The 24329-nt window shown below is 33.7% G+C and overlaps 5 protein-coding genes across 17 annotated transcripts; 3 read left to right on the top strand and 2 right to left on the bottom strand.

The window, feature by feature from the left end:
- The first annotated feature begins 1771 nt into the window (after positions 1 to 1771).
- On the top strand, positions 1772 to 7049 carry LOC115236884 (putative uncharacterized protein DDB_G0282133). 6 transcript variants are annotated; one of them, XR_003884269.1, is made up of 6 exons: positions 1988 to 2340; positions 3176 to 3348; positions 3419 to 3849; positions 4131 to 6372; positions 6501 to 6616; positions 6735 to 6751. XR_003884269.1 is itself a non-coding variant. In XM_029809606.1 (5 exons), exons 3-5 carry the CDS (start codon positions 3326 to 3328, stop codon positions 6362 to 6364), a joined length of 2688 nt encoding a protein of 895 aa, XP_029665466.1. In that variant the 5' UTR covers positions 1772 to 1913; positions 2140 to 2356; positions 3176 to 3325; the 3' UTR covers positions 6365 to 6463. The 6 variants fall into 6 exon arrangements, 5 of the variants coding, with proteins under 5 accessions (XP_029665466.1, XP_029665464.1, XP_029665467.1 ...); XM_029809606.1 differs by lacking the exons at positions 6501 to 6616; positions 6735 to 6751 and adding an exon at positions 1772 to 1913 and having other exon boundaries at positions 2140 to 2356; positions 4131 to 6463; XM_029809604.1 differs by lacking the exons at positions 6501 to 6616; positions 6735 to 6751 and adding an exon at positions 1774 to 1913 and having other exon boundaries at positions 2140 to 2340; positions 4131 to 6464.
- A 3-nt stretch (positions 7050 to 7052) lies between these two features.
- LOC115236888 (transmembrane protein 35A) lies at positions 7053 to 13256 on the top strand. Of its 5 annotated transcripts, none has more exons than XM_029809617.1 (4): positions 7053 to 7335; positions 10536 to 10674; positions 11059 to 11165; positions 11226 to 11456. In XM_029809617.1, the coding sequence occupies exons 1-4, from the start codon at positions 7225 to 7227 to the stop codon at positions 11337 to 11339; spliced, it is 471 nt and encodes a 156-aa protein (XP_029665477.1). In that variant the 5' UTR covers positions 7053 to 7224; the 3' UTR covers positions 11340 to 11456. The 5 variants fall into 5 exon arrangements, with proteins under 5 accessions (XP_029665477.1, XP_029665475.1, XP_029665478.1 ...); XM_029809618.1 differs by lacking the exon at positions 7053 to 7335 and adding an exon at positions 7345 to 8315 and having other exon boundaries at positions 11210 to 13256; XM_029809616.1 differs by lacking the exon at positions 7053 to 7335 and adding an exon at positions 7353 to 8315 and having other exon boundaries at positions 11226 to 11368.
- LOC115236886 (vacuolar protein sorting-associated protein VTA1 homolog) lies at positions 10468 to 16034 on the bottom strand. 4 transcript variants are annotated; one of them, XM_029809611.1, is made up of 6 exons: positions 15849 to 15995; positions 15586 to 15774; positions 14966 to 15403; positions 14758 to 14901; positions 14434 to 14614; positions 10468 to 11403 (listed from the first exon to the last, which is right to left on the bottom strand). In XM_029809611.1, the coding sequence occupies exons 2-5, from the start codon at positions 15698 to 15700 to the stop codon at positions 14463 to 14465; spliced, it is 849 nt and encodes a 282-aa protein (XP_029665471.1). In that variant the 5' UTR covers positions 15701 to 15774; positions 15849 to 15995; the 3' UTR covers positions 10468 to 11403; positions 14434 to 14462. The 4 variants fall into 4 exon arrangements, with proteins under 4 accessions (XP_029665471.1, XP_029665470.1, XP_029665469.1 ...); XM_029809610.1 differs by lacking the exon at positions 10468 to 11403 and having other exon boundaries at positions 13681 to 14614; positions 15906 to 16034; XM_029809609.1 differs by lacking the exon at positions 10468 to 11403 and having other exon boundaries at positions 13681 to 14614; positions 15849 to 15994.
- Positions 16035 to 18225: 2191 nt separating this feature from the next.
- Positions 18226 to 22312, top strand: LOC115236885 (sec1 family domain-containing protein 2-like). Its single transcript, XM_029809608.1, has 10 exons — positions 18226 to 18423; positions 18496 to 18738; positions 18858 to 19127; positions 19248 to 19433; positions 19562 to 19810; positions 19912 to 20040; positions 20169 to 20400; positions 21395 to 21503; positions 21738 to 21884; positions 21964 to 22312. Exons 1-10 carry the CDS (start codon positions 18226 to 18228, stop codon positions 22175 to 22177), a joined length of 1977 nt encoding a protein of 658 aa, XP_029665468.1. The 3' UTR covers positions 22178 to 22312.
- Positions 21944 to 23170, bottom strand: LOC115236887 (DNA repair protein XRCC2). The gene has a single exon (XM_029809613.1). It carries the CDS (start codon positions 23034 to 23036, stop codon positions 22209 to 22211), a length of 828 nt encoding a protein of 275 aa, XP_029665473.1. The 5' UTR covers positions 23037 to 23170; the 3' UTR covers positions 21944 to 22208.
- Between the last annotated feature and the right edge of the window lie 1159 nt (positions 23171 to 24329).

Here is a 24329-nt window from a genome sequence, read left to right as displayed (position 1 = left end):
TATATATAAAATGAGAATACACACACATACATTATATACTCCACTATGTTATAAGGTTAACATAAAAAAACGCAGAATTTTAATGTAAATCTTATTTACAAATATTCTCAAACTATTTAAATATCTCCACGCGGTATCGAGGAAGCTGCGCGATCTCGTCGCCGAATCGATATTCGATTGTTTACGTCAATCGCTAAAGCTTTTATGTACGTTTACTGTATTCGCGGAATACGTACACTTTGTACAAGTTCTGACGAGCCTTAAATAAAGGTCAATGAAATATCGTTCTCCCACTTATTGTCTAATAGAAATGAAAATTTTTGTATGTAAAAAACTATTATCTTTTTTTAGAATATTCTCTGCACATTTTGCGCATGTTACTTTTCAATTTATATTTCTTACTTTGCATATTAAATCATTATCATAACGATATTTCATTTTCTAACAGAATTAATTTTATTGTATACAAAAATAATTTTCTCATGAATTTATATTATTTATGTAGGCATATTTATATTTTTCTTTTTAATAATTATAAATTTATATAATCATGTATAATCAAAAATTGTTATTCTTAAAGTTTCGCTATCCGGTAATGCATTAAATGCAATGAAAAACATCTACTACAATCAATTTTTTATTATAAATCATTCCTTATTTTTCATTTATATTATTATATTCTCTTATATGTAAAACAATTTTTTTTTATTACAGAAATTCATGTTTTAGAATATAGTTTTAATATCACAGAAAAACCATTGTTGTGCCTCTAGCCGCTACATATATACATATATAATATATAATAAAATATTAATATATATACATTTTCTATTTCTGTTATATTTTAATTGGTTTATTTCTGTATTATTTATCCTATATGTATGTATTTCATTTGTAATTCCATCTTCAGGAATATTTTCTAATTCAGCTGTCCCTCTGATGTTAATAATTTTAAAACATTCTTCAAAATTTGAAAAAATGTTATTTTAGGACGAGGACCTCCTCCCGTTTCTTGCATATAGCTTCGCATGCTTTTTTCAAAATATATCCTTTTGTCTTGCCATGTCTACAAAATAATAGTCTTATCATGCAACGGTTTATCAAGATTATCAATATTAATAATAATAATTTATATAATTCTTTATTTTATACTAAAACTACATATTGTGTATATTACCTGCACTTATGCCCGTATCAGACTACGCATTGAAAATTGAAGATTAAAAATTGGAATTTGATCAATCAGGATAAAAGGAACTAAAATTTCCTTGTCCTGATTGGTCAAATTTCAATCTCAATGCATAGTCTGATACGGACTTTAGTGCCGGTCTATAATAGGTGATTTAAGCCCTAACCCTTAGTGCCGGTCTACAATAGATATCGGAACGCAGCCTATGTAACATTTTCCCTAGGGCGGAAACGTGAAAATTGAAAAAATATTAGCATTGAAATCAATGGCAAAATTTTTCATTTTTCACTTTTCCGCCTTAGGGGAAAAGTTACATGATCGATACCCTTATCTAGAAGTGAAGAAACCAGGCATTTGTCTTTTTTAAATTTTGCTGCTTTGCTATTCGTTTAATTGAACTTCAAGCGACGAAGAGAAATATAGTGGAATTTATTTTACATCATCCAGTAACAAATTTTTAACCAATAGCCAATAGCAATGAATTGCTGTGGTAGCACGCTGCGCATGAAATGGTACTTTTAGCACTAAGGCTTAGAGCTTAAATCACTATTGCAGACCGGCACTTATGTGATCTATATGATCGCGTATCGCGATCTTTCTTTTCGCGTAATGAAAAATGAGTAATGAAAAAGTTCATGCAGAAAAGTTTCACGTGAAATGTGAAATTACGTGATCGACCCCCAGGTCCAAGGTCCAGGCCTCAGATTGCGATCAGCTCTATAACGTGTGTAACTGTTTTCTGCACAAATCGACACTGGTCTAGTTTCCACCGAAGTATTAATTCGCATTTAGTGTTGATGTTCGTAACAGTTACCGTTTGTTCGTATTAATTATCAAAATGGAAAATAAACGAGAAATTTGTCAAGGATTATGTTTATTTACATTCACAAGCAAATGTTAAGCTGGCTCTATTGAAATATCAATCTTCCTCGCTTCTATTCTACTTCCAGTGGAAACAGTATGTTAAATTCGATGCGCACCGAAACAGAATCGGATTTACGACTTCGGTGGAAACTAGATCATTGATTGATGGCAGAGAAATGATCATTTCAGCGTAATGATCGTCTCGATATGAGAAATCACATAAAATGGAGGATGACATTGATATTTATGCAGATTTACCGAGTTTCAATTTGAATCTTGATAAAAATGTGAGAATCCTTTACGGTAATGTTGACCTCGATTAGCATGATTTCCTTTTTATTATATATATACACACACATGCACATAATATATATTAGTTAATATTTGCATTGAAAGAGTAAAATTAACCCTTGGTTAAATTTGAACCAAAGAAATTATTCGAGTATATATAATTGTACTACTATAATCTATAACATAATGTGTTTTTCCTGCCATTGAGATGTACTTGTATTTTAGTATCTTTAGGGCTGTTATTTACTAAAAGTTGAACAAAGATAAAACAATGCACACTCATGTGCACATGGGTGATGTTTCCGAACGCAGTCTAGGATAATTGCGATTATGTTGATTTTATTCTTTGTATATAATCACGTTTATTACATTCATGTAGTATATCGTTTTTCTACTACACAAATGGAACATTTTATCTTTCCACTCATTGATATCTCATTTAAAATAGCTGTTTTTTCGTAATATTGTTACATAGAGAATGTACATTTTTTAAATTTATATAGAAACTTGTTTTTTCTTGCATTGAAGACTAACGATTCTGGAAGTAAATAATATTGAAGTTATACTGGCGTCTTATACAGTTTATGTGATGATAAATCTTGCGGAATCTAGCTTTGATGTAAAGATGTTCAACAAATTACAGCTGATTATATACATCTTCATAGATTTTTATATACTTATATATTTAAATAAAAAATTATATAGATCTATATATTCTATTAGAATAGTATAAAAATTTTAGAATAATACTGGATTACAAAAATAATTTTCATTATATAACATACAATATAAAATCAAATAATAAGTTGATGTTTTTGAATGTCTGTAAAGGATCAGCTTTGTAATTGTGAGAAGTTAAAGAAAGAACTTGGTTCACTCGAGAATAAACTCGAAAATATTCAGAAGATCAAAGAGAAGTTGGAGAAAAATCTGTCCTCTTTATTGAAAACTGCAAAGGCTGAGATTGCACGGAAGGACAAGATGATAAGTGATCTCAGAAAACGGTACAATGAATGCTGTACAAAAACTGTGATGTTGTAAAATTTCTTTCTAATGTCATCATAATGATTACAGATTGGACGATGTAACCTTCAGAAGAAATAACAAGGGCGAATCTTGGGATTTTTCTGCTCATAGATCATTGTATCAACAACATACAACGATCGAAAAATATGACAACGCTCCTTTAATGCATTTGCAAGAGGATGAAACTATATTGCATGAAACTGAATATCATCGCAACGAACATAAAAATAAAAAGCCACAATATAATGGCCAATTGCCCACAGTATTTGCAGAGAGATTACATAAAAGAATTATAAAAGATGAGAAAGAAGATGTAAAGACGCAAAGAACGTCATGGAAGCTTGATATAGAAACTAATTCAAAAGGGATATCTGAAGAAAACATTGTGGAAAGTGATAAAGAGAATGGATCTCAATCTAGTATGAATAATAACGATAATGAATCTAATACTATCACACGACACTCTCTCTCTGATTCAGGTAACATATGTATATTATATAAGGTTAATAAAATTGTGATAAATGAATGAAACAATTTTCAAACTCTATATAATTATTTATATAAGATAAATGTAATATAAGAATTTCTTGATATATATGTGCTTCAAAATCAAAATATATATTGTACTTTTTAATTATATTGTTCTTAATATTTGTATTTTAAAAAAGATGCTTAAATTTTTGGGACAGCCTAATCAAATAAAAATAGATTTTTCTTTTATTCTTAAAAATATAATTCAATAGAGTGCAATTGTTTACAGAAAATCCATGCAGAAAGAATTCGGGAAAGAGGATGAATGAAGAAGACGGTACATGTGGGAATAAGCGTTTAAAGATAGACGATGACGAAGGCAAGACCACGACTGATAAAACTGATTACACTGTGCGGTATAAATTGCAAGACAATCTTGTGCAATATGAGATGAAAGATAATCTTGCAAAGTTCGAGGATCGACTAAATGCCGCCCATTCTCTTAAAGAGGAAAAAATTTTATTCGACGAAAGTAGAACCGTTTCGGAATATCAAGACACGGCAAAACAGAGTCGAGATTGCATAAATGATTGGAAAGGGGAAGAGAAAAGTAATTCTCGGATTGCTTCGAATCGCGTCCTGGATGAGCCTTGTAATGGCTACAAGAAGAGCGGCTATAGATATAATCCGTCGAGAAGAAGTAGTTATTCTAGAAACAGGAGTGACTACGACAGCTCGAGCAGCCACCGTTTACGAGAAAGATCAAATAGAACGTATAGAAATAATAGGAAATACGATGATTATAAATACGACAATCAGTATAGAACAAAAAGAGACTACAGATTAAAGAGAGACTATGAGAGCATGGAAAATGAGAGTAAAACGATACATAGGAGTAGAGAACATGGTGATGTGGCATGGGACAAATCCAGACACTCGTCGAGCGACGTCGAAAACAAGGAAGGAAATAGTTCGTACAAGAATAAGAGGTGCGAGAATCGCAGAATAGAGGAGACAGCAGCAAATATTTTGCACAACAAAAGGTTGCATGAAAGGGATAAAGCTGCGGTGGATATGAATTCTCGGGCGTCTTCTGGTCGCACAATTGTAAATAATATAGTGAATCACAGAGCTAAAAAGATCACTGAACAAGATAAGGCAAAGAACGAATCAAATATTAAACCTATAAATTTGATAGATAGTACGTCGACATATGTCGTGACGAAGGACTCGAATAATCTGGAGGAAGGCGAAATTGTAGATAGTCCCGAGAAGAAAATTGATTCGGAGAAGATCTTCAAAGATCATAAAGTGATTGAAAATGATGTAAAAATTGTTCTAATCGAAAATAAACATAAAGACGTCCCTGTGATTGCATCCATAATAGATGACAAATCGATATCTTTTCACAACAATGTAATTACTGCAAAGCAGTTAGATAACTTGACGGATATTAGTACAAAAGAAATTGAAACAGCATCGTGTCTTGTGCAAACAGCTTTGAAAGGCCCTAGAGAGATAGCGGAATTAAATTTCTCTGGCAAAAATGATGCGGTAGTAGACGAGGTGCGGAGTCGTAACAATGTCGAACATATATATAAATCTCAATGTAATGAGGATTTAACGGTTTTAACTACTTGTACTATCGGAACGATTGAACAGGTGTGCGAGTCTCAATATAATGAGGATTTAACGGATTTGACTTCTTATACTATTGGAACAATTAATCAGGTGTGCGATAGCAATGTTGACGATGATGGTAAAAGTCGCGCCGAAGAAGAATCGAAAATCTTTGTCACCGAAATACCTATTAAAATCGAAAAAATGATTGATTCTAACACCAAAAGTGCTACCGAAGTCAGAATAGACGATCCTAAAATTGAAAGTGCCATTAACAAAGACAAAGTAAGTAATTGTAATACCGAAAGTCCTGTTATAATTGCAGAGGCGAATAATAGCGATAATAGTACTCGCAAAATTGATGATGAATTAAAAAGTTCCGCCACTGAGATTGCCGAAAAAGTCGAGACTGTATTTAATTGTGATATCGAGAATAGAGACGTAAGTCAAGTATCAATCGGAAGTGGGACTTCTCGATGGATATCAGGCAAAAGCAACGTCGAGATGTCGAGCCACTTGTGTCTCAACGACCATAATTACGTTCAGAATCCTCCTCCTGTCAACGTCTCCGATCTCAACGCTATCCGAGAGTCACCCGTGAATTTAGAATATTGCGAAACTGTGCCAGAAGCAGCAACGTTAAAAGAAACAAAAGCGAAAGAAAAGATGGATGTTTCGGTCGATGTCAAGAAGACGATGTCGTCTATAGTGAAGAACAAGAAGAATCAACAGAGCAAAGGGATAGTGATTTCGCGTCGACGAAGAGCCGTGACGTTGAGCGACAGTAATGCGTCTATGACTGTCCTGATAAACACAAAAACGTCCTCTAACGTTATTAGCAATTGTAGCAACGAGTCCGTCTTGAAGCCGCGGGCCTGTAAAGCATCGCGCACATGTAAATAATCGTAATTGTAAGATTCCTATGCTTATATAGAGTGTTAATAAAATTTTGAATATATAAGAATATAAGTCTCAAGTAGGATCATGCAAGGAAACAGTATGACATTTTTCACAATAGTTTCTATCTTTAATCTTTTAGCTATGTAATCGTTCAATGTTTTGGCACGAGATGCAGGCACAAGATTAATGCAATTTGATGAGATGGAATAACGGGTCGTACAGATAAAAGTGAAGCCGGTGCTCTTGAGTCCCCCTGTGAGTAATCTTTTGTTTTTATTTCGAAACATCTGTTATTTGAAACCCCGCGCCGAGGGAAGGGATTCACAATCCAGTGTAACTCGAGTCATCCATTCGAAATTCACCGAGTCGTTAGGAACAGCGATGGGAGAAGGAGGGAGCATCCTATATCGATTAGGGGAAGAGAAGCGGCGGCGTCCATGTATCGATCAGAAAATAGCCGGCGCGGTGACGCCGATGTACGCGCGCGTCGGCCGTTGACGTCATCGTCGGGGGGCATCTGCGGCGTCAGCCACAGAGGACGTCGGGACGACCCGCGCCATGGATGTTGCTATCGCCGTCGCCGTCGTCACCGTCGCTGCCGCCTTCTAACAAACGATTCCGAGGAACGTACTTCATTTCTTGCGGGCATGTGTTCCTAGACTGTACTCTCTCCCTCCCCCCCCCCCCCCCTCTCATTGTCTCTCTCTCTCTCTCTCTGTCTCTGTCTCTCTCTCTTTCTTTCCGCCTCGACGACGAGGTGCGATCTCGCGGGAACAAGATCCGTGCTTAATCACGGCTGTCCGCGCCGCGTTCGCTTCCGGTAATCGATCGGCGGCACTCGCGTACACACCGGGGCCATCAAGATGGGCTCTATAGTGCTCAAATCGCTCTCGGTGCTGCTCGGAATATTCTTCGTCTTCGTCGGCACCATGAAGCTCACGTCGCACATCAGCAAAGACCTGCACAAGGACTTGGTAAGTCTGGAGACTGATCCTCCTCGCTCGTTCAACGCTTCGATAAGACGCACCATGATGATGAATGGTGCGACCATTGTTTTGGTAATTTAAAAGTCGATAAAAAATGCGATGTTTATTGTTAAACTCCTATCAGTTGTTCGAGTTCGAGCTAGCGAAATTTATTGATGAATCCCGATAAAGCGATACGCGTGAGATTGATAAGATCAATGTTCGCTGTGCGATTCATTAAAATTGACAGTTAGTTAATCAAATGATGTTACATTTAACAAAATTGAAATTGATCGATGATAAATATTTGGTGAATCAAAAAAGGAGTTAGTCTTGTTAAATATAATCTTAATATAATCCTAAATATAGTCTTTAAATATAATGATATCTCATGTCAGTCATTGTTTTGTACATGCTAAGTTAATGCTTTAATTAGCAAAAATGATAGAGTGAATTTGACAGATCTCAAAATTAATAATCATACTCTCAAATGTTCATTTGATGATCTGTGATTGTCAAATTGACGACGACCGAATTTGATTCGTTCGTAATAAGCTGCACAAATGTAACGCTCGATTAGTTAATTATTAACATTAATCGAGTAATTAAAATAATTATATAAATAATGGAAAAAATATTTGATTATATATCTCTTTTGGATTGACAGACTGGACGCCATTTGTCACTTGTATATATTCCCTGTCTCGCTTTCGCTTATGTAATTTCGCGGGACGTCGACGTATATACATCGGAGTCAGTACGAAAGTGGATACACACACACGCCGCGTTTATGCATACATATATATCCCGTCTGTTACACGGGAGAGCCCGGCTTGATGTTATGTAACATTATGTGCTTATGGCAACATTTTTCCCCTTGCCAACTTAGAGCAACCCACGTTCCCACGATGTTCATTTCCGCGTTTTTTAACGTCGCAAAGATAAAAAATCCAACGACGACGACAAATATGGAGTTTGAGCGAAAGAAGGTAATTAATTAAGAAGATAGTTAATCTTTTCATGAAACGTCGATATTTAAATGTGTGAAATTTGAATTGGCAAATTATTCTGATCTTTTGCAAGCTCATGGAACGTCATCTATCTTCTATCCTATGAGAGTTTTGCCCGTGAATTGTAGAATAATTTATTTTAATTAATATTCTTTTTTTTTGAGAGAGGGAGTTAATAAAGTTACTTTATATTTTGATTTTTAGCGAGAATTTGTTTTAATTAGATATTATTAATAGGAAGCACGCGCATGCGCGGTTCCCTTTTGAACTTCTCAATCTTAATCATCCTATACATATACACATTTATGTTTAAATTTAAAAATAGATACTTCTATATCTTCTTTATAATAAAAAATATATTCTTGTTTTCTATCATATATAAATATGTATATTGTGTATAAAAACAAAATTAAGAAAAGCATTATAAAATTTAAACGTATTAGAGAGAGAGAGAGAAATAATAAAATTAGATTTATCGCATTTAAAAAATAAAAATACTCAAACAGATTTGAATGGACTAACAGAATTCAGGTACTGTTTTAAAAATAAATTTTGCCATATACGAAAAAATTTAAAAGAAATTCGGTATACAAGAATAAGATTTATATTAGAAATTGTATAGGTAATTAGCATACAATCGAGATTAAACTAACGCTGTATTTTTTTATTGAATATTTTGATACTCTTTAGAAAAATGCGACAAAATGACTGCTAAATCTGTAATTGATATTCTGCAGATTAGCATATTGAACTTATTCTGATTTATTTTGCACCTGATTTATCATATTCTATTGGTAATTATTTTTTACCAACACATTATTCTAAAGCATAATTGACATAATTGTGACAAAATCAAAGAAAATACTCTAATTAAAATTAATTGTATAAAAATAAAACGAGAAAACATATATATGCGATCTGTAACATGAACGAATTAATGCAATGCCAAACATTTGATTGTGGTATCAGCCAACTATGACAGCCGCAATGAAAGGATCTCAAGGCTATCAGAAAAAATATATCTGAAATCTCACCGGTTATAAAACGCATGCCGTATTGCTTAATTCGTTATAGACGATAAAAATATACACGCACTTAATAATGATATATAGGTGCATACTAAAATACATGTGCGTATCCCGATTAGACAGCAGCGAACTTTCTCTTATCTCGCGAATTTAAAATATTTAAATGACTGATAAATTATTAATATACAGGGTGCCCCGCAATGACCGCCCACTAAGTACATAGCGTTATTCCTTACCAAAAACTGAGACGAAAAGTCCTGAGCCATTTTTTTTTATAACGCTTGGTCACCCTGTATATATGTGTGTGTGTGTGTGTATTTATGTGATAAATACAATGTGTTGTTATTGTTAAAATTTCGCCTCTCTGTTAAAACTTATAATATTATATATATAATCTTTTATATTATATTTTGTCATCTTTCTCTCGCGAACAGTTTTAAAATAAAACAAAGTACATATAATATAAAAGGCAGGTCATTCGGTGTGTCATTCCGCTATTTCGGTAACTCCGACATTACCCAACGAAAGTGATATTAAGGTAAACACTTGTACAGATTGCTTGGTCAAACGCCAATAAGCTTGCTGACTTGCTGGCGAATGATATTTATATACTTCGCATATTAGAACAAGTCGCATTTTCTTCAGATCCTCGTTGAATTGTCTGAGACTGCCAAGACGAGTTTTCTCGATTATTTTGCCACTACACATATGATATTATTATACTGAAATAAATATATAGCGTACGATAACGGAGACATTAAACAAGAACAATGAGATATTTTAATTAAATAATTTTTTTCTTAACGATGTATATATGTACTGTATTTTATATTAAAAATTTTTGACATTAAATATCTTGATAAGAGAGAGATATAAGTATACTTACTATACTTACTATACTTCAGAATTCAAATCTGTTAAAGATTCGTCTAAAGCTCATCTAAAGGATACAATTTGTCATTTATTTACATTTCCAAAGCGCAGCTTGTCACGTTTCGATTTTCTTAAAGAAAAAATTATTTGAGCTTTCGACAGAAAATATCGCGACATGCATTAAATTAGATTACTCTGTGTAATCCTGGGTATAACAACTATCTTTATATATGTATATAAGCGGTTTATTTTTTATTTTCACAATCGAGTTTTAATAATTTCCTTTCTTGTTTCACAGAGAAAAGAGTATGTCAAATACGCAAAAGTTTTCCCGCTCTCGGGGACGCTCGACTTCAAAGTGCCCAGCAAATGGTACCGAAGAGTCGTTGGCTCGCTCGAGATTATCTGCGGCCTCGCCATGGCGATTATTCCAAGTCGTAGGTGCAAAGAATCAACCATTCCATTCTTCGACTGTAATACTCTCTCTTTGCAGACGCTCGTCTCATCAGATTATCTTTTTCACGGAGATTTTTTATTGTCAATTCTTGATCATTGAATCTGTATCACATATATACATTTATTATCGCAAATCTTCCTTTTGCTCGGCGCCGATCACTGATTACATACGAATCGTTGAATTTGGATGCCAACCCTTTTTTTACAGAGATTCATCAGATAGACATAGATTTCGTTTCTCTGAATTCTTTCTTGCTTCTCTCACTTTACTGCACGGATTTTTAACTCTACCGTAGATATTTCTCATATTTTACAAACGATATTGGGGAACCGTTTAAATAATTAATCGTATAAATTGTTTTCAGATAAAGTTAAGAACTTATCCAATACAGTACTGCTTCTTTTGATGCTGATGGCTGTGTACTCTCATTACATGGTCAACGATAAGTTCGAGAGGATTGCCCCGGCACTGGTGAGTAATCGATTGAATTTCACGAACCATAAACTGGTAAAAAGTAAAATGTGGTTTCAGGTATTCTTCTTTATGCTGACGGGGCGATTGGTAATCGACTGGCAGCTAAGACGAGAGGATACGCAATCAGTGACGGCAAACGGCGTCGATGATAAAGCTAAGAAGCAAGACTGAGCGGGATTACGATTGGAGAACGCGTCGTTTTCACGTTAATCCATTAGATTCTGCGATTTCATTTCTGAAACATCGTAAAGTTAGTATTTATTTATAAATCAAACTTTCTCTTTTGCTCCCATTTTTCCAAAAATGGAACCCTTTAAAAAACTCAAGGCACCGTTTATTCAATATCTTTTATTTTTTATCTCTTTCCTGATATTTATAAACTTGAAAGATATTCAACAAGAAACTATATCTATATAATATCTAGGAAGAAAAGAAGAAACGGTATTTTGGGATCATGTGGGTTAAATTAGTAAAAAGTATATGCTTTCAAAAGAGGAAGCGAGATGGGAAACGAATAATTTACGGTGATCATTTTTAATACGAATAGTGAAATGAATTTTCATTGCACTCTATATCTACTTGACGCACTATATTGCAATATGATTTACAGAATAAAAAGCGAGCATCGTTAAGTTTATAAACGCGATCAAATTTGCAATTAATTGCGAAATCGTGCAAAAAGAAATAATTTCTTAGCTTTATACCTTTCTTATCTCATGATGTAGATTATTTGATCTATACGGATTTATTTCGATATACGAACATAATTTAGTGATTAATTAAAATCTGTAATACAAAATTCGATTGTTAATATTAATAGTAATCGCAGTTCGATGAGAAATCTGTGAACGTTGTTTTCGCTAATCGATGTGATAGTGTTTTATCCCGCAACAATTTGATCCATTAAGACAAGACACTATTGCATCAATGTCGATAGTCGCACTAGCCATGGTTAAAGAAATTATCTCTCTCTATTTATATTACAGTTAGGACAATGATACGAAAAAAGCAAAGGGTCACCAGCGGAGATAGTTATCATCAATGTTAATTTTAAACTTGTGGTTAATTTATTCTGATTAATATTTTTTTCCATCTCTTGTCATCCCTTTCATAATTACGACATAATGATTGTCGTATCAAATACACACACATAGATGCACAATATACATATAATAACACTAATAATATAAGCAGCTATATAATATATACAATTAATATCAAAAATAAAGTTAAATTAGAAATATAATCCTTCTATATATATATAGACACGATATAAACAAGTATAATATAAGATTTTAGCTATGGTATAAACGGAGAAAGAAAATTTAATTTTTATCGCGCGTAATATTAATCGACATTGATGCGACCAGTCCCTCGGTGACATTAGCTTAAGCTCAATAATAACAGAAATAGACTCAGAGTACTAACGATATTAGGTGAGGAAACCAGCAAACAAGAGCTGAGGCGCGATAATTGATGCGTGAACTTTTTTGTTGTTTAATTTTAATAACAAGTATGCATTAAATATGTATGTTTCGGATCGTTTTTTTGGTCCATCCTTAGCATAGATAAAAATATATAAAAATTAAATTCGTATTTAAAACTTAACATGCACAATATTAATTGTTACAATCGAAATTGAAATCGATAATCAGGGATAAGACTCGTCGAAACCCGCGTAGAGTCTGTATTACATTTTAAATCACTGATGGATACACATGTGATGATGACGCATTTCGACGTTGTCCATTAATTTGTACAGACTTTACGCGTTTCGGTGAATCTTTCTCTCTGATTATCGATTTCAATTTAAATTTCCATTGTAACATATAATCTAATTATTGCATCTCGGTTCTTATTTGTCAGTTTCCTCAACTAGTATCATTAGCTTAAGCATGAGGTACTAACTGCCACTTGAATGAATGTGTCCTTATATATGTCGTGCGAGAATGTGTGTATGGACATATAGAGAAAATGTTTCTTGGTAATCGATACACATATATATATTAGTGTTAATTTATTTCTTAAAAATTTCACGAGTGAGAAGTGTGATCGGACAATTTGATAAATAAAACCAAAATTAAAAGTGAGAAATCAGTGGATAGACTTCTCTGTAAGCATCATTCGATACCCACGTTCGTATTTTCACGCGAGGTAATACTTCGAGCTACGGTAATTATTTGTGGAATGTTTATGCACTTGGATATAAAATCAACATCTTTCTCTCTCTATAACAATTTCATAATAATTCTCATAAATTATTAATTTTGTTTTGGATTTTGAAAAGATAATCGTATATTATATTTTTGTTCAAAGCATAATTATATTAATGTCTGAATTTTTTCTTTTGTATATAAAATTGCAGTGAAACACCCATAACACATCGTTTAAATGTTGTATCGAGAAAGTATTATTGTTTAAATGTTAACATTTTTCGATATAATCACATTTTTATATCACGCAATGTTTAATAAAAACTAGGAAATGTTGAGAAAAGATCGATATTTGTGTATATGTATACATATTTTCGTTTTTTTATTTATTTCTTCTCATTGAGTATATATAAAAAAATATATTATGTACAAGAGATGTGTTAGATGTATACATCCCATGACACGAAATATAATAGCCACATTTTGCTTAAGAAAAATTATTAAATTCTAAAGTTTGCAGAAGTATAATAATATATTATTCCTCAAAAATCATATATCGAGTCTATTTTAAAACAATTCTGGTTAATTTTTATAATAGGATTTATGTTTTAACATATTAAGATTTTTATTTTTTTCTGACTAATTGATTTGTAGTATTTAGATATTCAATTTTTTTAGATTATTAGCGAATTAATAACATTTTTCTCTCATCTTTTTCTGTCTTCATTTTGATAAAGTTATCAAAAAATTATTTGAAGAACAGAGTAGAGTGATGCTGGAGTTTTTGTTAGAGAACATATTAAAGTTCTCAGGGCAAGTAGCTTTAATAAATATGATGAAACTACAATTCTATCTTATTTCGAACAACAACTAAAATCTAGAGACATAGAGTCTGTAACAACTTTCGTTTTTTAATTATATAAATGCAACACATATATTCAAGGCCAATTTGACTAGTTATTGTAAACTTGCCTCTATTTTCATCTTCTATTATCTGTATTCAAAAGTTGCATATGTATAAAAATTGTGAAATGTTAGTAAAATATTGTTTACTGACCATTACAGGAAACAAGCGACAAGTATAACGCAGTTAATTGCAAGTAAGCTGTTACCAAATATGTTATCTTTGCGCTTCCTTCGCCTATGCAGGTTCCTGACCAGTAGTTAAAAGATGCAAAGCCTTCCGAAGATTCATTACAGAAGTAGATACATCATCATAGTCTAATGCGCTACTCGCCCATTTCAAAAACTTTTGAGCCTTATTAATTTGCTCTATCGACAGATTAGCACCATCTGTAAGATTATATTTTGTTCAGAAATGGAATAATTATCTCATATTAAATTATTATATATTTTTGAAAAGATATTTGATTTAATTATATATTTATTCGTTTTCTTTCTTTTGTAAATAAATATATTTACATTATAGGACTTACTTTCTGTCTTATATGCAGTACTGTCCTCTGCATCAAATGACTGAGATCTTGTAGTTGGTGGATTTACAGGAATAGATGGAATACTTTGCGGAGCATTGTCCTTGGGACTTTCAGTTGCAGGATTTACATTCAAATCGGTATTATCTAATGATCATAAAGTATTTCTTAGAATCTAATAACTTGACAAGAGGATAAATAATCAACTTACCATCTTCATTCAATGCTTCAACAAAATCATTTTCTTCATCCTGTTCTTTCATTGGCCCTGGAACTGGAGTTTCTCCATTCATTAAGCAGTTATGGATATAAGATGCTTTCCATTGCGCATACTTTCGATTCTGTGCTGCTTCTACGCTCAGTTCTCCAAACAATGTCAATACATTGTACAGTGCCTGAGCAGTATAAAAGCTTTGCACTACATTGTTAGAAAAATTTGCAGCTCTATCGTTCTTATCGGCATACAAGAAGAGTTTCAAGGCCCAATTTTCCAAGTGTGCTTGAGCAGCTACATCATTAGTAATGGCCTCATTATCATGTAACTCCTTCTTTGTTTTCTCCAACCAGTCCATTAATTTCAGTAAAAAATTTGTTTCCTCTGATGTTTTAGTAGATAGCTTTAACCCAGTTTGAAGAGCATAAAGACGGCCTGTTTTGATGAGAAATTTTAATGTTTCTCTAACTTGTCATAATAAAGAAAGCAAGGAATGTTAAATTCCAATAAAAGATATTTTCTCACTATATTAAAAAACGCTGAAAATATTCTATGATACTGAAATATTTTCACATAGTTAAGGGATAGGAATGTACAATATATTATTATATACATACACCAATAACTGACGACACTGTCTCGTTGATCGTGCTTCGCTGCGATCGTTAAGTATTGTTGAATGCTTTTCAAGGGAGACGGAATTTTCGGCAAGTCGGGTCCTGTCAATGCCATTGGTATAAGAGAAACGTCAAAGATGTGCGTTAAAGTTTAATTTCCTCTTGACAGATTGCTTCTTGGGAATATATCTAGGAATATATTTTAATGTATGAATTTTAATTAACGAGATCCTTTTAATACTTGATTGAAGATTTTTTAATACTTGATTGAAGATAACTTATTATCTCGCTAAATTATAATTAATTCTCGTACAACATACGTCGTACTTTGAGATTTGTACAGTTGTATCTTGTATCAACGACGCAGTCACTAAAGTACGATTTGCATGATAGCGATAAAAAAGAAAGGATCATCTAGGCTATGTTCCAAAACGTACTCTCCGAGGAAAATTTTACACCAATGGCCGTTCCGAAACTTTTTTGAGCATCTCTGATTGGTTCCAGGCTGGCCATCGAGTAAAATTTTCCTCGGAGAGGAAATTTTACACCGTTTTGGAACTTAGCTCTAGTTCTTAAGCCCATATCAGACTACATCTAGTGCTGTGTTCCGATTCCCCACCCGGGTTCACCCGATATTATAGTATATGTCACGTATACTATAATATCGGGTGCACCCGGATGGGAAATCGGAACACAGCTTATGCCCGTATCAGACTACGCATTGAAGATTGAGATTCAAGATTCAAGATTGAAATTTGACCAATCAGAATAAAGAAATTTTAGTCTTTTTTGTTCTGATTACTTAAATTCCAATCTTTAATCTTCAATCTTCAATTTTCAATGCGTAGTCTGATACGGGCTTTAGGGTGCGTTCCAGGAGCACGCTTTTAGCGTTATGAGCATGCTTTGTCCTTGTTCAACTTTTCAAAATAACAAAAATAAAACGACGCTTTCAGTGCGTAAGCGTGCTTTTGGAACGCAGCCCTAATATTACATTATTCGATATTCGGTAATATTACATTTATCGACGACAAACTTTTTAAGCGCATTGATTAGCTAATTTTAAGAGACTCAAGAAATTTTCTATTTTGCAGCCAGTCAGTATGTTTAAAAAGTTTGTCGTACAACATATGTGATATTACCCTTAAAGCCCATATCAGATTACGCATTAAAAATTGAAGATTGAAGATTAAAGATTGGAATTTGACTAATCAGAACAAAAGGGATTAACATTTTTTTATTCTGATTGGTCAAATTTCAATCTTGAATCTTGAATCTCAATCTTCAATGCGTAGTCTGATACGGGCTTCATAGGTAGCCCAGTCTATTCCTCTGAAGAATGGAATGACTGTAATTGGCCAGCCAGAACTACGTATGTTATTAACAGCGTTTTCGAATGAACAGGTTAAGCCCGAATCACACTAGCGGCTCGCAGCTGCGATTGCGATTGCCTCAGCCAATCAGAAAGCACAAACCTGGGGGTCGATTGTGTATCTTTGAGACAAAGTGAAAATTACAAAAATGAACAGATTTACTAGATTTCGACAAATGACATCATAGATACTCTAGTGAATTTACTCACTTTTGTAATTTTCACATTGTTTGAAGATACACAATCAACCCCCTGCTACATTCGAAAAACCTGATATAAACCTGATTAATAGCGTTTTCGAATGTAGCAGGTTTAATCGTTCTCAGAACGATTAATGACGTCATTGCATCGTCTCTGCCAATAAAAGGCTTGAATTCATAGTAAAATATAGTGATTAATTAAACCGGGTTGGGTTAAGCCCGAATCACACTAGCGGCTCGCGGCTGCGATTGCCTCAGCCAATCAGAAAGCAGCAATTGCAAGTATGATTGGAGCGTAGCAAATCACAATCACAAACGCAATCGCAATCGCAGCCGCGAGCCGCTAGTGTGATTCGGGCTTTAGGGCCAATTTCACCAAGTCCGGTTCGATTAACCGACGGTTAAAATTAGCAGGGTGGCCAACAGAAAATAGAGGTGAAGGAAAACCGCTTGGTTTTCATTCTTATCATTTCAGTTGAAACCCTGCTAATTTTAATCGTCGGTTAATCTAACCGAGCTTGGTGAAATTGGCCCTTAACCCGTTCATTTGAAAACGCTATAAAGGCCGTATTACATTAAGGGTTGCGGGCTTGGTAGCGGTTGGGGTTACGGTTGTTAGTTGCGGATTAACCAAGCAGCCGGCAAGCTGTTTTGCTCTGATTGGTCAATCCGCAACGACTATCGCCTAGCATTGTGCGATAGTCCTTAAAGCTCATCGCCCATATCAGCTGATCAGCTGTTAATCATATGGCAAATGAAAAATGGCAAGTTAAAATTCGCCATGATTGACATGAAGACATAATACGTGAACATTAAACAAAAAATCAAAGTTTGCTATATGATGATGATGAATGCGGAAGATTCATAAACATTATCGCGTTATATTAAATTAATATTATTTTGTAATTATTTAAATGTTATTTGAGGGCCTAATGTAATTTTATTTTATTAACAATATAATTATAATTTATTTTATTATTATTTTTTTAAATAATATTCTTCGTTACTCATTTTCCAAGATAAAAGTGAAGAATTGCGACGATGCTTCTGTGACGCGTATAATTAACAATGGAAAACGTCAGTTACCTGGAGCGATTTCTTGCTGATACTTGGCACGATATCGCGAATCTTGTACGTGAGTCCGCGGTTTACATAGATCATGCAGCAACGGAGTGTCTGCATTGGCATACTGGTGGCAGGATGTACTCTTTCCTTAAGGATGCTGGTGCTGTGTCCGTTTACGAACTGGCCATGTACAATTTTCGTGTACGTGAAAGTATAATATTCCTGTCTCATACTTATAGGATTGTTAGTTTATTCCGATCTACCCTGTTACAGTATGTCAAAGTGCAGAATTGCAAGAAGGCGACTATTATTTCAACCTCTACCAATCCAGCTTTTTATCAACGTACCGTTAAGATGATAATGGAGAAGAATGCGTTTAATAGTTGTACAATTGTCACCGCTGCACATCCAACTGTACTGAGTTACGAGGACGCAGTTCCATTAGAGGATAGAATGGATTACATTAAATTAAAGAGAGATGTGAAAAGTTGGATGAGCACCAATCAACAGTCGCAAGTAAGCAGTTGTTCCCTATTTACATTTAATAGTAACGTCTAGTCACAGAGAACTTAATTCCAGTTTTAAATTTTGAGTTTATTATATATGAAATTGACTTTGTCGTTATTAATTTGTAGGACTGTTTAGTGACGATATTATTTCGACCAATTTTTATTACTTCAATCGAAGATGATCTATTTGTGACGCCGCCTTTTGGTGATCTATTATCACCTTTAAATAGTGAATTACTGAAAAATTCAGAGTGCGCTGTCGATCATCTCGTAAGCTTATTTAACAGTTTGTTCGCATATTTGAACTTGAAAGAAGACATTTACTCGATGGGAAAATTCAGCGAGTATGTTGCTGAAAAATTAGAAACACTACCGGCAGCTGTTAATCGTAAAAATGTAAGTATTTTGTAATAAAAGACTAATTATAATCATAATTAAAAATAAGAAAGATGAAAATAGGTATTAGAATATATATATTAAATATTTTACTTTAATATAATTTATTGTATACAATAGAATTTAATTGGTACAAAGAGAAAAGGAGTATCTTTAATCTTTGTCGATAGAGCATTAGATCTTTGTACTCCTACTAGTAATAACACTGAATCGTCGCTAGCCAGGATACTGTGTACTTTACCACATTTGCCTCATCACTGCAACGACGTCGCTATAAATATGTCTTCTCTATTTTGCGGTTCGCAGGTACAACAACTCACAAAAAATTAACACAATATATATATTTTTCATCTTAATATTATGAACAATATCTCTTGTAGAATACCATAGAAATATAATTATTACATGAAAATTGCAAGTTTTTCTTTTTCAAGGAATTTTTCGAAGTACCAGGATGCTTGGCCAGTAAGGACAAAAACTTGATGAATATATTAATCATGAAAAAGCAAAAAGAGGTGTTGATTGCTACGAACAAAATACTCATCGATATATTTTCGACAAAAGAAAATCTAAAACCAAAACTAGCAACAAGGATTTCCGCGCGCAGTCTAGAAAAATTTGTAAATAAATTGAAAGATACAGATAATCTTGATGTTACAACGGAATCAAGCAAAAAGCTTCAAGTATGTGTTCCAATGACGGAATATCATTGTATATGATTTTTTTTTATCACGTACACAAAATTTAGAAAATTACTCGGATGAATACTTATACTTTATCGCAGGTGGTGCTAGGAATCATACAAGCCTTAACGTCAGAGAAAACTTCCCAATTAGATTTGCTAATTAGTCTCGAGAAACTGGTATTGCAAAATATAGCTGTAAGTCGTGACTCTACGAGCGTGCTTGGACAAGTAATTATCAAATTTAATAGTTTGTATTTTTCGATACTTGTATCTTATTATATCTTATTTCGTTACGATATACATATATGTACATATATGTATATATATATATATACTCTTCTTCGGAATACTTTTAGTTTAGCAATATAATACGAACTCGCGAGAAACGAGGTCTGGATACAGATAATATATTGGCGCTCTTGGTGCATATTTACGCGCTTGCCGGAAAGGAGATAAAATTCTCTCCTCAACAAGAGGAGCAATTGAAGGAAGCTATCACTGATGCTGTATTTGAGGATATTGCAAAATTAAACAAGAATCCGGTCAACAATAAGATGTCAGTGTATCAACAAACTTTATTACTTTTTGGTTCGTAAAATGTTATACTACAAGATAGAGAAATAACAAATTTAAATAACAAATAATCAAGAATATCGAAGGATTCTATTATTCGTAAAAAATATTTTAATACCGCAATAATACAGAACAAAAATCTGTAAAAAAGATTTATTTATTTAGTTTAATATATAAATTTAGTTTTCGAAAATATATGAAGTACATTTAATTAAAAATTTAAAATAATCGCGGGTTAGTAAGAGCCAGAACGCGGATGGATGATCCCCCCTGGGCCGCGTTCGAGAACATCACCCGTGTGCACACGAGCGTCATTCTATTTTTGTTCAACTTTCAGTAAATAACAAAGATAAAACGGCGCTCGGTGCACACGGGTGACATTCTCGAACGCAGCCCTGGAAAGACGAAGGTGAGAAAAATATCGGGGCGAAGTCGCTGAATCGGGAATCGAACCCGAGTCGGCAAGCGAAAGACTCGGGTTCGATCCCTGATTCAGCGACTTCGGCCCGGTATTTTTCTCGCCTTCGTCTCTCCAGGAGGGTAAACAAGGGTTATTATAAATCTTGAATTGAAATTATTTTAAAAATCTTGGTATAGGACCAAGTAAATTTTGTGCCTTGTATACATAATTAGTTTCATAGAAAACTTATTTTTCTATGAAACTGAGGCACTACTATTCGCGTTCTGGCTCTTACTAGTCTGCGATTATTTGAAATTTCATTCGAGAGCCTTAATTTTTTAAAATTGACATTTAATTAAGATAAATTATCTCATAGAAGAAAGCTTTGGTAAAAGTATAACGACACCCAAAATATTAAATTAGGCTATCTGGTTGTATCTCTTTCTTTCTCTCTTTCTCTTTGTAATATATTAAATTATATAAATTTATTCTACAAAAATATAGATTGTATCTATATAGATCGATGATATTTAATTATATATATCAAAGTACATAAAATATAAATATCAAAGTATTTTTAATCATATCAATCTATTGTATTTAAATTAGGTGTCGCTGATGACCAGTCCATAAAAGAAACATCTGCGAAAGTAGCAGAACGCATCATGAATATTTTACACGAAATAGCACAGCAACGCGCATTTCTACACGATTACACGTATGAAACTTTATTCGTATCACATTTCTAATTTATTTAGAAAATTTAAATAGATAAACTCTCCAAATTAAATGTATATAGTGCTTCTAATTCTTATAACGTTAATTTAAATTAATTCATAATTTGTTTCCAATTGTCTTTTATGTTTTCAATATCGCTTCATTATCGTTATTCAATACGCTTTACATTTGCTAAAATATAATGCGGTGACTCAGTGATTTATATCTTTTACAGCTCTTTAATGTCCAAATCAAGTTCTCAAGAGATTGTTCAACGTGTTGGGATCTTGCAACAATTATTGACGGACATATTCCATCCAGACAGATATGAAATTTCTGATTTACAACAGAGATCGCCTTCATTACTTTCAGCTGGATTCAAGTAAGTTAAGAAATACACTAATCTTTTTTTTTTAATTATAAAAAAGTTTCGAAGACTAATTTGATATTTACATTTACAGTTTATTTTCCAAAGGAAGAGTGAAACATCATCCATGTGACAATGATTGGGTTATCATTTACATTATCGGAGGTGTGACACCGGAAGAAGTAAGAGAAGCTAAAGAAAATATATCGTTACTCAATCCAAATTGCCAAATAACATTAGCAGGTTCGAGATTGTTAAATCCATTAGACATAGTGGACAAATTTCTCCTCTCATCAATCGATTATTAATAAAAAATGTAGTTTCACTTTTGATATATTATCAAAGAATCCATTTTATACCAGAATCAGAGATCGTATAACGAATCTGTTTTGTATCATTTATAGATTGTACATGGCATATAAATTCACGAACTACAAAACTTTTACGAAGTTGTAGCCTGTAATTTACACCCGTTTCCTCTAATAGATCGGTGCGTTTAGGGCTATTTAGACTAGTTACAGGCATTTCATTTTGGGACATCGATTCATCCCATCTTGTGTAAACTGTCATATCGCAAAACTGAGATATCCGAGCTCGAATAATTCTCACCAAGCTCTTTGCATATTGATCCATACCGAATATACCTTTCTCTCTCCTCATTTGCCAATAGTACGCCAATATATTATCTATAGCTAGCAGAGCAATTCTTTCATCGCTAAGAAGCTCGTCCTCAAGCGCATGTAGAGACAGGTGTAACTGATCGTTGTTGCAACAATCGATTACTGTCAAGTTTTCCAGAGACTTATTCACAATTAGGTCTACCGTCTCGACCGGTAGCTGCACACCAGCGGTTTGGTACGCGGTGTGTATCATGATGGTCATGAGTGCAGCAAGTTTTCTCATCTGGACCTGACCGAATGTATCGATCAATATCGCACAGGAGTTGCATCCATCGATCTTAATTCCTTTATACCACACGGGCAATATGCACTTTGCTATAAATTGACACAATAGCAAGGTCTTTCCGGTGGACGAGGCTCCGACGATCTCTACGACGCTTCGGTCGTCGATCTCACTGGAGAATATAGTCCGGTCAAGGTTAACCGAACGTCGTTTTTCCCTGAATCTCGATAATAACTCTAATCCACCTTCGGAATGGAACTGCATTTTATTATTAACGATTAACGATTAACGATTAACACATTTGTTCGTTGACTCCTACATCAAATATCAAATATTATCATTAACGATCGATATAATTTAATTTTCGTTAATCGCCATACAATCTTAAGGTACCTTTACATGGTAGCGTTAAGCCCGAATCACACTAGCGACTCGCGGCTGGTCAATTTCTTAAGGCTTAGAGCTTAAATCACTATTGTAGACCGACACTTAATATTTTAGTTATAAGATTTGTAGAGATTTCAACAAAGTTCTTCAAGACTCTAAAAATCCTCTAGATAATAGCCAATGAGTGTGTTTTGGTAAGACACCGCTACCGTAGCGCTACAGCTTTTTCGCTAAAATTGTAGCGGTAAAGTTAGTAAAACTGAGTATAACTCTACATAGCCTCCAAATAGTATTTAATTGCTAACAGTCGCGTTCGCTAATTATTTTAAATGATTTGAATAATGGAAAATATTGAAGATATCGTAGCGCTACAGCAGCAGTGTCTCGCCGGAACGCTCCCTTGTAGCGCTACAGTAGCGCTACTGTAGCGGTGTCTTACCAAAACACACTCATTGGCTATTATCTAGAGGATTTTTAGAGTCTTGAAGAACTTTGTTGAAATCTCTAGAAATCTTATAACTAAAATATTAAGTGTCGGTCTACAATAGTGATTTAAGCTCTAAGCCTTAAGAAATTGACCAATCACGATCAAGTATGAGGAGAATACATGTATATATAACTTTTGTCTTTATATTTATTATTATTTTTATTTTTTGCGTTTTTGTCGTAGTATCGTCTGCAGCTATCAACAAAACCATAGTGAAATATAGCACCGAACTTATTACCAAAAACTAGCATGCTAGCACGCACAGCAACACGCAACACATAATATTTCAAGTTGCATAGCCATTATAATTGCTAGCAAAATGTCTCGCATGCGATCTTAAATGCAAAATCGTACCGTGTGCCGCAGGCTTAAGATTTTAAGCCCTAAGTGCCGGTCTACAATAGGTGATTTAAGCCTTAAACTTTAAGAAATTGACCAATCATAGCCAAGTATGAGAAGAATACTCGACTGTGATTAGTCAATTTCTTAAGGCTTAGGGCTTAAATCATCTATTGTAGATCCGGACCACACAGATAGTAACTAACTAGCATTCTTTGGTGATTTTACAGAAATGCTGCGCTGCCCATGAAATAGGTTTTCTGCAGTGTTTTATATCGTTAATCTCAATTTCAATATTAATTAAAATATAACCGAATGAGTAATTATTATTATTATTTTTTTTC

This window comes from Formica exsecta, unplaced genomic scaffold (assembly GCF_003651465.1).
Source record: "Formica exsecta isolate Colony F162 unplaced genomic scaffold, ASM365146v1 scaffold260, whole genome shotgun sequence".
Classification (NCBI taxonomy): Eukaryota; Metazoa; Arthropoda; class Insecta; order Hymenoptera; family Formicidae; genus Formica; species Formica exsecta.
The sequence above is the reverse complement of the archived record's forward strand: the minus strand, read 5'-3'. Positions and strand labels throughout refer to the sequence as shown.

Excerpts from the sequence above, each read along its gene's own strand:
- LOC115236888 (XM_029809614.1), top strand. The coding sequence starts at position 8,163 with ATGTTATGTAACATTATGTGCTTATGGCAACATTTTTCCCCTTGCCAA. Across the intron at positions 8,316-10,535 it reads TGGAGTTTGAGCGAAAGAAG|AGAAAAGAGTATGTCAAATA; the intron begins GTAATTAATTAA and ends CTTGTTTCACAG. Across the intron at positions 10,675-11,058 it reads CATGGCGATTATTCCAAGTC|ATAAAGTTAAGAACTTATCC; the intron begins GTAGGTGCAAAG and ends AATTGTTTTCAG.
- LOC115236884 (XM_029809603.1), top strand. The coding sequence starts at position 2,278 with ATGGAGGATGACATTGATATTTATGCAGATTTACCGAGTTTCAATTTG. Across the intron at positions 3,349-3,418 it reads ATAAGTGATCTCAGAAAACG|ATTGGACGATGTAACCTTCA; the intron begins GTACAATGAATG and ends TAATGATTACAG. Across the intron at positions 3,850-4,130 it reads ACACTCTCTCTCTGATTCAG|AAAATCCATGCAGAAAGAAT; the intron begins GTAACATATGTA and ends AATTGTTTACAG.
- LOC115236887 (XM_029809613.1), bottom strand. The coding sequence starts at position 23,036 with ATGCAGTTCCATTCCGAAGGTGGATTAGAGTTATTATCGAGATTCAGG.
- LOC115236886 (XM_029809610.1), bottom strand. The coding sequence starts at position 15,700 with ATGGCATTGACAGGACCCGACTTGCCGAAAATTCCGTCTCCCTTGAAA. Across the intron at positions 15,404-15,585 it reads CAGTGTCGTCAGTTATTGGT|GCCGTCTTTATGCTCTTCAA; the intron begins GTATGTATATAA and ends TCATCAAAACAG. Across the intron at positions 14,902-14,965 it reads TGAAGCATTGAATGAAGATG|ATAATACCGATTTGAATGTA; the intron begins GTAAGTTGATTA and ends TATGATCATTAG.
- LOC115236885 (XM_029809608.1), top strand. The coding sequence starts at position 18,226 with ATGGAAAACGTCAGTTACCTGGAGCGATTTCTTGCTGATACTTGGCAC. Across the intron at positions 19,434-19,561 it reads CTCTATTTTGCGGTTCGCAG|GAATTTTTCGAAGTACCAGG; the intron begins GTACAACAACTC and ends TTCTTTTTCAAG. Across the intron at positions 19,811-19,911 it reads AATCAAGCAAAAAGCTTCAA|GTGGTGCTAGGAATCATACA; the intron begins GTATGTGTTCCA and ends ACTTTATCGCAG.